The 14863-nt window shown below is 34.7% G+C and overlaps 1 protein-coding gene across 1 annotated transcript in view; it reads right to left on the bottom strand.

The window, feature by feature from the left end:
* LOC116895877 overlaps positions 1-14863 on the bottom strand; it is a 52975-nt gene that overhangs the window by 1453 nt on the left and 36659 nt on the right. The window contains exons 20-25 of the mRNA XM_032896974.1: positions 12827-13064; positions 8300-8303; positions 7248-7344; positions 5861-6019; positions 3303-3412; positions 2056-2242 (exon numbers count right to left, since the gene is read on the bottom strand). Coding sequence (XP_032752865.1) covers positions 2056-2242; positions 3303-3412; positions 5861-6019; positions 7248-7344; positions 8300-8303; positions 12827-13064 — 795 coding nt within the window. The remainder of the gene's footprint in view (positions 1-2055; positions 2243-3302; positions 3413-5860; positions 6020-7247; positions 7345-8299; positions 8304-12826; positions 13065-14863) is intronic.

Genomic DNA, 14863 nt, shown 5'->3' with positions numbered 1-14863 from the left:
GGCCCTGACATTTCTCTGTACTTAACTGGTAACTGCAAGTATATCACGCAGTGTAACTTGTCTTCTATAAGTTGCTTTTCATCAATGTTTTGTCTCAGCAATAAGAGAAAATTATGACACTTCTTAAATTGACAACACTGATAAGTTACTTTTGTTCTGAGATGATGGCATAGGTTAAGTCAACTCTACTAATCACATATGTTTTTTCCAAAGATGCACTTAAGTTTATGTTTGAGCAGTCCTGCACAGGATAGGAAAGAAATGATTCTTAGGAAAATCACAGTCAGAGGATTGTCTTATTTTATATGCATATTGTAGAGATAGTTTTATTTCTTTGTTTTCATACTTGATCATGCAAAAGAATATATTTGAAAAGAATTGTCCATAAAGGGAGAATAATTAATAGTTGTTAAGAGTGAAAAATGTATTTATTGCTTAATTTGGACCTAACATGCAATTTGATATAGGTTTGGATTTTAGGTTTCCAGTAGCTTGGTAATTAGAAAGTAACTTAAAATGGTATGTTTCTAGTCCAAGCCAAGTAGATTCCTGGGTATGAATCCTATTCACGCTGTCACTTAGGCCTCCTCATCCATCTTGTGTAACATCACTATGTCTTCCTTCCTCTGGACCTAATCCCTGGAAAGTATTAGTTAACATGTACCGTGTTTTCTTTAATTTTTATCTGTTTATTGCCTTTTATCCTTCTCAAAATATATGTCCATTATTGATTCTCTGTAAATTTCACATTATAGTACCAAGTAATCACATTCCATTTTCAATCCTACCTTATATCCCTTGGTAATAATACTCCTTCCCTAATTTCAAAAATTAAAATTAAATTTTAGGTTTAAATTAAAAATTAAAAAAACCCCTAAAATTAGAAAACATTTTCAAAATTGCACTGTGTGAGATGTGATGTGCCATAAGGTGTCAGGCATTATAGCCTTTTGTCCAAACAGCTTACTTGCAGATGTACATTGAATTAAGTCACTGGTCTGGTTCAATCCCTCTGGATTTTCACTCCCTCAATACTTGCAATCCTTAGAGATGCCTCTTCGTCTATATCCAGGTACCTTGCTGTAGCCTTTAATCATTGTGATCCTTTAGCTTTGAATCTGTAGGATGTCCCCTTCATCTGCACTAGCAGCAGGATCTAGGTCCCCTACATATATGTAGCAGATGTGCAGCTTGATCTCAGGTAGGTTCCCTAAATTTTGGTGTGTGCACTGGCTCTGACTTTGTTGTCTACCACTGGATTGTTTCTTTTAGCTGGGCTTCTTTGTCTAGGTTCAGAGGGAGGTGAATTTATTCCTATTGTGAATTTATATATAAGAGTAAGAATTTCACGTCTAAATTCTTGCAGTAAAGGAGAATGGAGGTAGGAAGTGGTTGTGAAGAAGGGACTTAGAGGAAGGGCCTGTAATCTTGATATAGAGTAAATAATTAGTGAAAAATATTAATGTATATGTGTTTACCATAAATTAATAGGTACATAAAACCTTAGTGTTTAAAACTGTACTTAAGATAGTTTAGTGTTAAAATAATACAAATTACACAAAATAACATACACACACCAATTCTTCATTCACACACACACACACACACACACACACACACACACACACGACCAGCAATTCACTTGATGTGAATATTAAATAATATAATATTATCACCACTATGAAATACAACTATTCTAATCTCCAAAATAGGGCTACACTGGAAAAAAATAATTAGGAAATCAGGATTTTTATACTCTTCACTCTAGTCTTCTTTGACAACCATTATACGTGAAACATATAATTGGCCACAATAAATATATAAAAAGAAAAAAGAAAGAACAAAGAAATAATGAAATTATTAACTTACTTTGAACTACACTAACAATCTCCCTTTCCAAATGTTCCTGAAACAGATCAATACATATTCCACCCCACTCCAGAAAAAATGCAACCCTAGGTTTTCCTTTTACATAAATGATCTTTCCAAAGTGTTCCTAATTCTTGCATCACAATGAGAATTTTGTTCCCAAAGGCAAAAATCAGATCCTCTTACCTTTTTTGACATATCACTCCCAAACAATGAGCCCCTTCTAGTCCGATCCCAAAGGGCATAAGGAGCTATGCGGATAGATAATCTCTTACTGTTTAAATTATTCATGGATGAGTCTTTGATTATTGCTAATACAGAAATGAGATGGTTTAGTACACTAAAATTTTCTTGTGGGATCCTTAGTAAAAGTCTAAACAAAGAAAAAGGAGAATTTTATGTTAGACAGTCTGAAAACTAATGTTAGTTATAAAACTAACTGCAAAAAATAAAACATGGTAAATATTGTGTAGACCATATCATAATACAATCAGAATTCAAAAGAAGTAAGAATATATAGCTAGAGTATTACATAAAATATTTTCTGAAATCATATTTCTGTGTAAGATCATGGAAAATACTTTAAAACTATGTATGAATTTCTGAATAATAGTTGTATGACTGCAAATGGCAAAAGCCAGAGGAAGGTGTTAGGATCACTGGTACTAGAATGAATGAAGATTATTGTAAACCATGTGTGTTCTGTGTATGAAAACATCCAGTGTTATTAAACAGCCAACCATCTTTCTAGCCCCCATGGAGATACGTTTTATATCTAAAGTAGTATGAATCCATGTAACACACTTGTGACAATCTAGAACATATGGAGCAGAAATAAAACTGGTGAACCTACACAATTCAGTTGTAAAAGCTTCTGCTTCAAGCAAGGCAGAGATGCAGGGCTCCTGGGTAGCAGTGGGAGCTCAAAATCAGTCTATGGAGTATCACACAGGAAATTGATTCAAAGAAGTCAAACTATACCTGTCCCAGACTTCTCTAGGTAGTTATAATTGAGGAAGAAGAATTCAGTAATAGCTTCATGTTCTAATAAATCACATATATTTAACAGGTGAAATATTCACAATACCATGGCAACGATACTGGGATGCAAAGAATCCACTGGTATTATATGCACATACTTTTAATTTATCTCACTCTAGGCTGACATGCACTCAATGTGTTACGTAGGCTGTCTTTTAAACCATGACAGTTATAAAGGAGAAGACTGCCAGGTAGGATTACATCCATGATTCTATCATCTAGCTTGAGAAATGAACATGTTTAAAAAGTGGCAATGCATGTCTGGGCTAAGGAAACCTCTTGGCATGAGAGATCATTTCCAGCTAATAATCCTGTAAACACAAGCCTATGTACCTTACAAAAGCACTGCTTCTATATTGGTGCAGTTCCCCACGTGCTTGCTCTATCATTACCTTTGGATGGCAGTAATGCTTCCAACCAGACTCCCTTCATCCATGACGGTAAGCCAATCTTCATATAAATCAGATGTCAGCAAGCTTCCATCTATGTTTTTAATAAAGTCCTTTTTAATGAAAATAAAACAAAAAAGTAATGGGCAATGTACATTGTTGAAAGTACTTGATAAACATTTTTGTTTAAAATGAGCAGTTAAGGCCAGTGATTCCCAACTTGTGTGTCATAATCTTTTTTGGGGGTCACATATCATGTATAATCCTCATCAGATATTCTATCCACTTATCATTATAACTCATATCAGCAAAATTTTAATTGTGAAGAGCAGAAAATGATGTAATTGTTAAGAGTCACCAAACCATGAGGAAATATATTAGAGTTACAGTATTAGGGTGGCTGAGAATCACTGGTTGAGAATGTATTCCATAAAAATTTCCCAAACTGTCATCTAGCCAGAATCTTGGCTCAAGCATGGAACCTATATGCAGGATCTTGTGTTTTCTTACCTAAGACTAGAAGCAAAGAAACAGAGTCCTGTAGCAAAGAAATAAACCTAATCCCTGTTCAAATTGCCTCTCCTGGATTAAAGTCCATACCACAACTTGCAACCATAGATCTGCACTCCACTCCCCAGCCCAAATCTCTCTCTGCCTGGAAGGGAGCCAGCACCTATGTGGAACATCCAGACAGGAGACTATCATATCTGCCCTCTGAGAGGCTTTACACAGAGGCTGAATGAAATAGGATATGAAGAGCCCCAGTCAATCATTGGATCCTATAGATTAATCAAGAACTTGTGTGGAAGAAATGCGGGAAGGATTCCATGCGATGAAGGAGATAGGCACTCCATAGAAAGAGCTATAGAATCAAAGAACCAGGACCACTGGGAGCTACCAAAGGCTGAACTACCAACCAAAAACCCCACAGAAGCTGCATCATGACATACAGCACATTTATATCAAATGTAAAGCTTAATCTCCATGTGAGGCCCCCAATATGTGTCACAGGGGGTCTCTGTAAGCTGTTGACTGTGAAAAACCTTCCCCAACTGGCATCAAGGTGAGAAGATGTGCTAACCCTGAAGAGAGTTGGAGTGCCAAGGTGGGAGTATAACCCATGGGGCCCTAATCGGCTCAGAGAAGGAGAGAAACTCTGTGAGGGGAGAAGAGGTAGAGGGCAGCATACAAGAATTAAAGTGAAAAAACAAATAATTGTAGATGATGATGATGATAGATGATGATGATGATGATGATGATGATGATGATAGTAACTAATAATAAAATCACCAAAACAAACAAACCAAAATCCTATTCTTTGAAAGAGGCAAGTATCAAAAAATGGCAGCACCAGAAATTACTTCATCGTGATTGTATAATTTATGAATCTGTATTTTAGCTCACACAGAGTAAAGCTGTAATATATGTGTACACCTATGCTTACAGACCCAGCAGGAATAGTGGTTAAGTTTCTTCCTTGCTTTCCATGAGAGAAGGTCTCAGAGTTTCCTATCTTTTTCTTAAAATCTGTACGTATTCATCTATTTAAATTAAGTTTTAAGCTTCAGCTTGTTTGAAGAACAGGAAGTGTCTTTGTTTCTCAAATACCACAATGAACTTTCTTATTGTTCTAAGGCTAGAAAGTCATAAAAATGGAAGAATCCCAGGTCCTCTTGTACCTGTAAATTGCTTTGAATGCACATGGCTAAGTTCAGTCACTGATCTTAACTTTTCTCCTCATGATATGGTCCCAGGTTTCTGGCAATGAAGACCAGACAAACTTGGCAAACTCAAGGACCAAGGAGCAATCATTTTGTACCTTTGCCTAATGTTAATAAGCATAGTTAATCCCAGAGCATAATCTTTTCTCTTGATGTCTAGGCCATAGATCCACAGTCTTCTGAGAGGCTAACTCAGATCATGGCCCAAACAAGAATAAAACAAAGATATTTGTTCTAGAGTCACTGCAGCTCCCTGACAAATTAAGAATGGTAGACAAGTTAAAAGTAGGTTAGGTTAATTCTTGACTGTTTGACATGGAATTAGGATGGCAATATCTGGCAAACGTGAAAGTGCTGGAGTATTTTTGATTGAGAAGAAAAACAATTTCATATATCTACTGGACAGAGATCAATATCCAACCTGGATAGCCTATTGTAGGTCAGTGGTAGACTAGCCATTTTGAACAGTTATTTGTGAGGGATATTTTTTGGAAAGTATTATTTAAGGAAGGCATTTTGTAAAACACACTTTTATCACTATTATAACTTAGCTATTACTTGACGTGGTATAGTCAGAGGTGAAATCAGTTTGAACATTTGTTAACGGCAAACTAAAGCCCTTCTCATATATGAGGAAGTTAGCTTCCAACAGAAGCTGTTCACAAGTGTCCTTGTGATGAATCTTTGTGTTTGTCAGACTTTTACCTACCATACTTCTTATCAAGAGGGCATGGGTCCAAAGTTCCAGGAACCAGTCATTTCATTTAATCTCAAGGACAGAAAGCACATATGCATCTCTTGAGGGATGCTTAATGTTGTTGATTCAAAAACCTGCCTTACCTTGAAAACGGATGCTATATCTAGGACGCTTTCTACATTCCAGTCAATGCATTGTTCACTGTCAATCCTATTCCTTAAGGAAAAGTGTGAATTTTCATGTATAATTTTGAATAAATCATCTGATTCTTGCCCTTTTTTGGCAATTATGGACAACATATCCTGTGTAGGATAAGGATAAGCTTGCATTATTAGAGATCCACACATCTGAAGCACAACTATGTCTTGTATTGTGAACCTGAACAAAGGAAAGTTGGATGCAGAACTATAACAGAGAGGAATGAAGAAGACATTGAACTTTTTTCTTTTTTAGCTTTCAAATATATTTTCTTGCCTATTCCTTTGTTTCCACAATTTGAAATATCATGGATTTTTTTTTGGACTTTTATTCCACAAAACATTTTGGTGAATGGTCCTCTATTGCATTTTGTTACCCCCTAAGATAACTTTCTCATGCTTGCGATTCTAAGTTACTATTGGGATATTTCCTTTACAGAGATCAAACCACTATTTTACTTCCTGTCTATCCTGGCCTCTATTATGAATCCTAACTTTTGTGTTTTTAAGAAAGATTTTTTTCAGTACATTTCTGAGATTTTCATTTCCGTTTTTATCAGTTCTTATTTTCAACTATGTCTAAAGATACTGTCACATTTTATAACCCAAGCATACTTCAAACGTTCTTCCACAAATTTACTCTATAAAAATGAATAACATTCAAGACTTACTTCATTGTCAATTAATTATTTGTTAAAAATATGGTTACCAGAAAATTCTGCTCTAGAATACCTAAGAAATTGGCAGTAATGCTCATGTTTCTGGAAGATAAATTTGTTCACTATAGCACAGCTATAGTTCTAAAATAGATGCTGGAGAGAAAATATAAGTTTCCAAAGAAGTTTACTACCTCATTTAAAAAAGATTAAGCCATATTAGGTTGCATTTAAATATAGTCTGCTATGATCAAAGATGTTAATACTTATCAAATACAGTATGTATACATAATACATTGATAATATAAAATAAAAGTCTGTAGATATTAATTTAAAAGATTGAGTAATCTCATAGGAAATGATACCAAGTTATTGACTCCAGAGAAATATGGAGTCATAAAAAAGCTGGAAGACTTTTCATTTGGGCAATCAGCAGGGCACTTCCAGGACCCATTTCCTCCCAGAAGCTCGTCAGGTTGGATCTCTTATTCAAACTGTGCAAAACATGGGAAGACTATTTCCTTTTTTCTTACAAGTACATGATTCAAAATACAGTGGAATTTATTTCTATTTTAACATGATCTTACACTCATGGATAGGTTATCTAAACCTTCAACAGTTTGATTGAATAACTTTCTCAGAACAATGGTGATGTAGAAACCCAAAATGATACTCACAAATATTAGACCAGACACCTTTTTGTCTTCAAAAATACTCCTAAGAGTTTTGCCAAACAAGCATTTCTTTGTTGTTTGTGGTGATTTACGGGAGGTCCTGGTGGGCTTGCACATACACTACTGCCTTGTTGTTTCTCTGAATCTAAGAAAGAAGGGAAATCATTGTTGTAACTGAATTCACTTACCCCTAGCTTACAGTTTTCATTGTATAGAAATATAATGAAATAGAAAGAAATACCTGTTAATGTACTAGAAGCATAGACAACATGAAGTGGTCACGTAATAATCAAAACTACCAAAAAGGAGGAAATACAAACTATGAAGGAAAAAGATCAATTCACACATAAAGCTGACCACATTAGACAAACACCTGAATTTCAATGGATATTCTAACATTTAGGTGGGCCTGAATCAATGTTCAACATGTTGTCACAGAGTACAGACACTCGCCCACACTTTACTACTGAGCAAAAGTATCATTTATAACAACAAAAGAAGAGAAACGTTACATAGTGTAATCACCAGTAAGCCATTTCTCTTCAGTGATCTTGGTCTACAAAAGGGAAATAGCAGGCTGAAGATAAGGCATACACTCAAGAGAACAAATGATAAATAACCCTGTAGTCATTCATCAAACAAGGGTAAAAACATATTGCAACAACAAAATAACAGAGACCCATAAATACTGCTAATTAATAACTCTAAGCATTAACTGTCTCAAGCCAATAATATACTGACTATCAGTTTGGATAAGAAAACTTATCCATTTTTCTCCTGCATCCAAAAATTACATTTGTTTTAGAGAAAATTGCATATCCTTGTCCAGGAAGAAATTGCCTATATTTTTTTGCATAGTTTTGAGGTCCCATTTACTTAGTTTTTCATGTTCATTGGTGTTGTCCTTGTTCATTTAATGTTTTCAAAGTTAAGTTTTTGAGGTGTGGGGGTGAGGTCAAGGGAACATGCCAAAAGACTCAGAGGAATGTGGGTAAAAAAAATCCATTGTATAATATTTGTTCTCTTAATAACATCAAAAATCTTATCAGTTTTACCAATCTTTAAAAGGAGAGAAACATAATGTTATTTTAGGCTTTTTACTATATAAATCTGCTGGTTCATGAGCATGGGGATATATTTAAATTATCTTTTTGGTTGCACCTTTTTTCTTTTTTTCTTTTGCCTTTTGTTTTATTTTCATAAAAATCTTTTACTTATTGGTTAGAGTTTCCCCAAAGTAACATAATACTTCTGAAGTTTACTGTGTATGATGGTGTATCATTGATTTAACTTTCAACAAGTTTGTGACTTTTATAAAGAAATAGTACTCACTTTGTGTGATAATTCATATGTTGATATTTTTTGCAATAGTTTACAAGAAATATGATTATTTGTATTTAATATTTAGATTCACTTATGTTTACTATCCCATAATCTTCAAAAAGAGATACTTTGTCTTCTGCATTTCTAATGTGTGTCCCCTTGCCCTCAATCAATTGCAATATTTTCCACAATATTACAATCCAGTACAAAACATAAGTCCATTGAGTATGAACAAATATGAGCACAGCAAGCCATCGGTTCCAAAGTAGTTCATAAGTACCTAGAGGATGGGCAGCACCCACTGGAAGGAGAGTCTAGGTGATAGAATGATTATCAACATTGCAGAATTAAGGCAGCCACTGTTAAATGTTCTTAACTCAGTATGGAAAGCATCCTCTTATTACTTGAAATTTCAACTGTTAACATTTCACACTATAGTCGATAAAGACTAATTTCAGATGTGGAAAGAAGAAAAATAAGTAGACAAAAATGAAGGAATTGTATATTTGTATTGCATTTATTTTCTCTTATACTAGGAAAATGAATTTATCTTGTCAGAGAGGAGTGAAATTTTGTGATTTGGACAAGTCAAAGGACCTGTACAGATAATTCTAAAGAGAAAGAACAAGGAATAAAATTTTGAACTAAAAGAGGTTTGTGGAATAGCATTGTGTGTGAGAAAACAAATGAAAGACCCAGGACAATGTGCAATTATGTGGTAATGAAAATACATTTAAATCTAATCAAACAGCAGTTGTTTACAACTACCTGTTAGTATCACGTATTACACCTATACTGATATCTTTCCATACTGGTTATTGTCATACTTTATAGGGGCTACAGGAAGATACAACTTTCATTATTTCCCTAACATATCAACCTGCCTACTATTTTATCTACCTTTGAAACATGACTTAAAGCTAAAATCTTCTAAGACATATCCTGCTACAATCAGTTGACTGCTGAGACATCTCTGTAAGATTTATTTGGCAACAGGCACTCAAGCCCCCAAACTTGACAGGAATCCAAGTGCTACCTAAAGCATCCATATTTTGTGGAAACTCATATCAAATATTTTAACAATTAGAAGAATTTCCCTCAACAGGATTGAAATCATGGGTGGTGCTAGAAATCTTGTCAAATTTATGGAGGCTAGACTAGCCATAAACCTTAAAATTTATTACATTAATTTACTTAATCAGCCATGTTCTTTATAGCATTCTAAATACTAGTCTTATGTCCACAAATAAGTTGAACCACCTCTCTTCATCAGAGAAGCCTCTTTGTACATAAAATAATAACATTATAGAAAATAAACCTGGACACAGTGAAGAGATAAGTGTATTGTGGAAAAGGCAGAACCAGTGAATACATGCACATTACAGCTAAATCTCTATAGCTCAGGGAACATTGTAAGAGAGGAATTACAAAGACTCTAAGAGACAGCATAGTGGAAAGTCTGTTTTGATGTTGCCTCTCACAAAAATAATGGCAAAACCACAATGATAGCAATATCAATGCAGATATTAAAGCTATGGTCAATTCTTATGTCAAATTTCATAGGTCAAATTTCATACAGGCAGCTAATGATGACTGGCAGAATATTAAATTTTCCAGAAATGATCTGCATATTGTTTGTCTAGTACACACTGTACCTCTTGGAAGCAATATTAACAAACACAAGAAAGTGGACTCAAGTTGTATTCTTATTTTTAAAGATAAAAATATATAAATAAACAAATGAAATATATTTAAGTGAGTATGAGAGTGATATGAATGTGACAAAACGAATGGAGAAAAGTCAGGCTACATTGCTATAATTCAATTTTTAATAAAAATTTAAAATAATAATAAATTAAAAATTTTTGAACTTATACTTATGGGAGTTCAGAAGGAACAAAGAACCAGTCATTTTGGAAATTACCAATTATTTTACTCTAAGTTTTTTCTCTAATATTTCCATATCTCAGATCTGTATTAGGGACCGTTTTGAGATACAAAAACCGTGAATAAAGACCATTCACGTTAAGGTCTCAGGTTATGAAGTGAGATAAAACAAGTACACTGTATGTTTCCGTGTTGTGCATTTCTGAGTGTATGTAATACATGTAGCTTTGTGGGTTTGTGTGCATGTGTGTGTGTGTGTGTGTGTGTGTGTGTTTAAAACACGTGCAGATCACATCACTTGCAGTATATTTAGAGCTTTAAACTTACTTATATTAGAGGAGTGCCTCCAGTATTGGTCTCTCTCTCTCTCTCTCTCTCTCTCTCTCTCTCTCTCTCTCTCCCTCTTTCCCCCCCTCCCCCCCTCTCTCTCCATCCCTCCCCCTCTCTCTCTCAAGGTCTCTTTTTTCATTCTGGACTCTTATCTTTTTCTAATTACTGTCTCCAACTGCCATCTGCTTTCAGATAGAAGCTTTGGTCTAGAGATGCTTTTACGTCAATACCTAGTTTTGTTTGTTTCTTAAAATAAGTTTTGATGACCTAAATTAATGTCACAAAGCCAGCATCTTAATAGCTTTAGACACTGGACTATCATTTCAAGTCATTTTGTATAATCTAAAAACCATGACCCACCTCTGATTTTATTATGCGTGATGATTAATTTTGATTGTTAATGAAATTTTATTGAGAACTTTGTACTGTATTGGACTCAAGGCCAAACTCTGAGGTGTTAATCAATGTCATTAGCTTCTGGCCATACTTTGGTAACTGATGTAGGAAAACTAATACTGTAATACAGGGGTGTAGAGGTAAAGCCTAAAAAATGACATTTTCCAAAGACTATGGAGAACCATGAACAAGGCACACTGGAGTGTAAGCAGTAACCCATTTTAATAACATTTTTATAATAGCAAACAATGTAATATACAGCATAAAATAAGTGTAATATTTGAAAACTATTTGTAACTAATATAGTGAAACATAAAACTGAATTAATAACTTGGAATAATTTCCTCAGCTGTGATAAAGTGGGAGGAAGAGGGGAACATTAAAATCGAATGACTTTAGACGTTCTTAAGTCATCCTCTACCATTTATATTTGGTAGTTGTTCTGTTTTGTCATTCTAAATGTAACACAAAATGTCATAGTTAGACAAATATTCTCAGATTATAGGTTTACCTCACCTCAGATAAGAATAATATTTTGGTATAGTTTCTTCTTTTAATTAATTTATTTATTTTATTAGATATATTTCTTTTCTTATATTTCAAATGGTATTCCATTTCCCAGTTTCCTGTCCATAAGCCCACATCCCCTACCACTCCCCAATGAGAGTGTTTGGTTGGTTTAGTACAGTCCTTGCCACAGAACAGAACCTCAGGTACCTGCAAATGATTGTTCCTATATTCCTGTGTCCAGAGGCACTGTGCAGTTTCCTCTGGGATCAGGGATATGGGCGAGGTCTGCACAAGTGGCAGTCTGTCCTGCAGTCTCAGAATGTCTGTACTTCTGGGTGTTAGCTCTCTTCCCCATGGAATTTGTGTCTTGGTATATTTTCTAACACTACACAAAGAATTACTTGAGTTAACAATGTATTTGAATATAAGTGTTACTACCTCTTAATCAGCTGTGTTTTAATCTCTTTATCATTCTTCACATAGATTTTGTAACAGATCCTGTACAATTTAATATTTATATCAATGCTAAGAACTTGGCAAGATTGTCTCTCATAGGATAGTAAACATAAATTACAAGGATAATAAAGATGGATTACAGTGATGCAGGTATTAATATTGCAGAATGTTTAATGAATTTTAAGTCAAATCATTATTTCTCAATGACCTTATGAAAAACAACAATTTCATATACAAAAACTCCTCTGTGACTTAAGGACCATGGGAAGAAAAATGGGAATTAAACAAAATATTGTTGGATTCTCTAAATAAAGAGAGTGTCATAAATTCCTGTATGTATAGAGATGCATGTAAATATATGTTTATATATATATAATATATATTAAGTATATATATTTGTATGTCTATAGAAGCATATCTTTAAGTATAATTTAATTAAAGTGCTATTTAGAAGCTTTACCCATATTAGAATATTTTTTTCTTTCTTTTTTTCGAAGCTGGGGACCTAACCCAGGGCCTTGCACTTGTTAGGCAAGCACTCTACCACTGAGCTAAATCCACAACCCCATATTAAAATATTATTGTGTGTCTCAATGCTCCTCTGATATTTACAGATTTATGAAAATAGGGAATGATATCATACGTCCATGCATTTGATGACTAAATAAATCTTTTCATACCTGTAGGACCTTCCTTTTTCAGAGCAGCATATAAAATATTGAAATTTTCATCATTATCACAGGATTTCCCATTGTTTCCAACTATGAATTCTTCCGTAATAGGTGATTTGTCAGCAAACTTTATGGAATCTGTAGAGGTCTTTAATCCATCAGACCTTTTGTCAATGTGTTTACCATATGTTGGATAATTTCCAAATATTAGCAGATAGTTGTCAATCATGATTTGTATAATAGACATCTGTAATATCATGAGGCAAAAACGAGATTGTCATTTCACATGGGTTACAAAAGAGAAATTAAAGTGAAGTCCAAAAATATGAGAAAAATAACAGTTACCACAAACAGATAGGTACTGATGAAATGAAAGTTCTTGATTATGAAAATTTTAAAATATCAAATAGATTGCAAGGAATTGAGAAGAACATTTCAAAAATGATATGCTGACAAAAACTATGAATGAATCAATTTAATTACTGATGTTTGTTGAATTCTTTGGGGGCATTGTTTTGTTGTGATGGTTTGAATGGGATGCCATTCTAGTTCCAGGCATGGCAATACAAACTTTGTGACAAATTTCTGCTGGTGTAAGTCCTTGGCCCTCCTTGTGAAAGTAAGCCACTGCTTAGAATTGGAGTCACAAAATATAGGTGCCTATTTTCAATAAACTGTCTCTGCTCCATGTTTGCTTCCCAAGTGAAGAGCCAGGACTTACTTCTCATTTTCTTGTCCTTCCTTTCTGCAGCCATGCTCCTCTGTGATGCCAGTAAAGGACTATACTCCCTCTGTATTTCTAAGTCCCAAATAAACACTTACTTCAATGAGTTTCCCTGTTCATGATGTTTTACTTTTTATTGTTTTTTATTTAATTACATTTCATACATTATCCCCCTATTTTTCCCTCCACAAACTCTGTATCTCTACCCCTCCCTCTATGACTGTGCTCCCTCACTTGTCTACCCACTCCTGCATCAACACCCAAGCATTTCTGTACCCTGGGTCATCAAGGACTAAGGGGCTCCCCTCCCAGGGATGCCCAATAAGGCAAACTTCTGCTACATATCCAGCTCGAACATTGGGTTCCCCCACGTGCAGGGTTTAGTTGGTGTTTTATCTCCTGGTATTTTATCGAGGCAATAGAAAGGTGACTGAGAGAAGAAGTTGGTGAGAAGAGGGAATCTTAATTGAGAAGATTCCTCCATCAGATTGACCTGTTGTATAGGGAAGTCTAAAATATATTGTCCTGATTAACCTTGGAATTCATAGGGCCCAGATCTCCAGGATGGTACCACCCATGAGCTATTAATCAGAAAAATAATGATATGAGGTACAAGGCAAGAGGCAGAACTCCTTCTCAGCTTCTACTTCAGTTCTTGCCTCTAGTTTCCTGCACTGCTTCATTTTGGGCCCTGATATTTCTCTGTAGTTAACTGGTAACTGCAAGTCTATCACACAGTGTAACCTGTCTTGCATCATTTGTTTTCATCAGTGTGTGGTCACAGCAGAAGTAGAAAATTATGACCCTTCTAAATTGAGTAACAGTGATGAGTTACTTTTCTTCTGAGATGATGGCTTAGGTTAAGTCAACCCAAAACATGCCATATGTTTCTTCCCATCATGCACCTAAGTTTGTGTTTGAGCAGTCCTGCACAGGATAGGAAAGAAATGATTCTTAGGAAAATCACAGTCACATGATTGTCTTATTTTATATGCAGATTGTACTGAATAGTTTTACTTCATTGTTTTCATACTTGATCATGCAAAAGAATATATTTGAAAAGAATTGTCCATAAAGGAAGAATCATTAATAGCCATTATGAGTGAAAAAAATGTATTGATTGCTTCACTTGGACCAAACATGCAATTTGATATAGGCTTGCATTTTAGGTTTCCAGTAGCTTGGTAATTAGAAAGTAACTTAAAAAGGTATGTTTCTAGTCTAAGGCAAGTAGATTCCTGGATGAGAAGCCTATTCAACCTGTCACCTTCGCTATCGTCCTCCATCTGGTGTAATATCACTATATATTCTTTTCTCTGGAC

Source organism: Rattus rattus, chromosome 3, assembly GCF_011064425.1.
Source record: "Rattus rattus isolate New Zealand chromosome 3, Rrattus_CSIRO_v1, whole genome shotgun sequence".
NCBI classification, from domain to species: Eukaryota; Metazoa; Chordata; class Mammalia; order Rodentia; family Muridae; genus Rattus; species Rattus rattus.
Note: the sequence above shows the minus strand (reverse complement) of the source record. Positions and strands in the feature narration are given on the sequence as shown.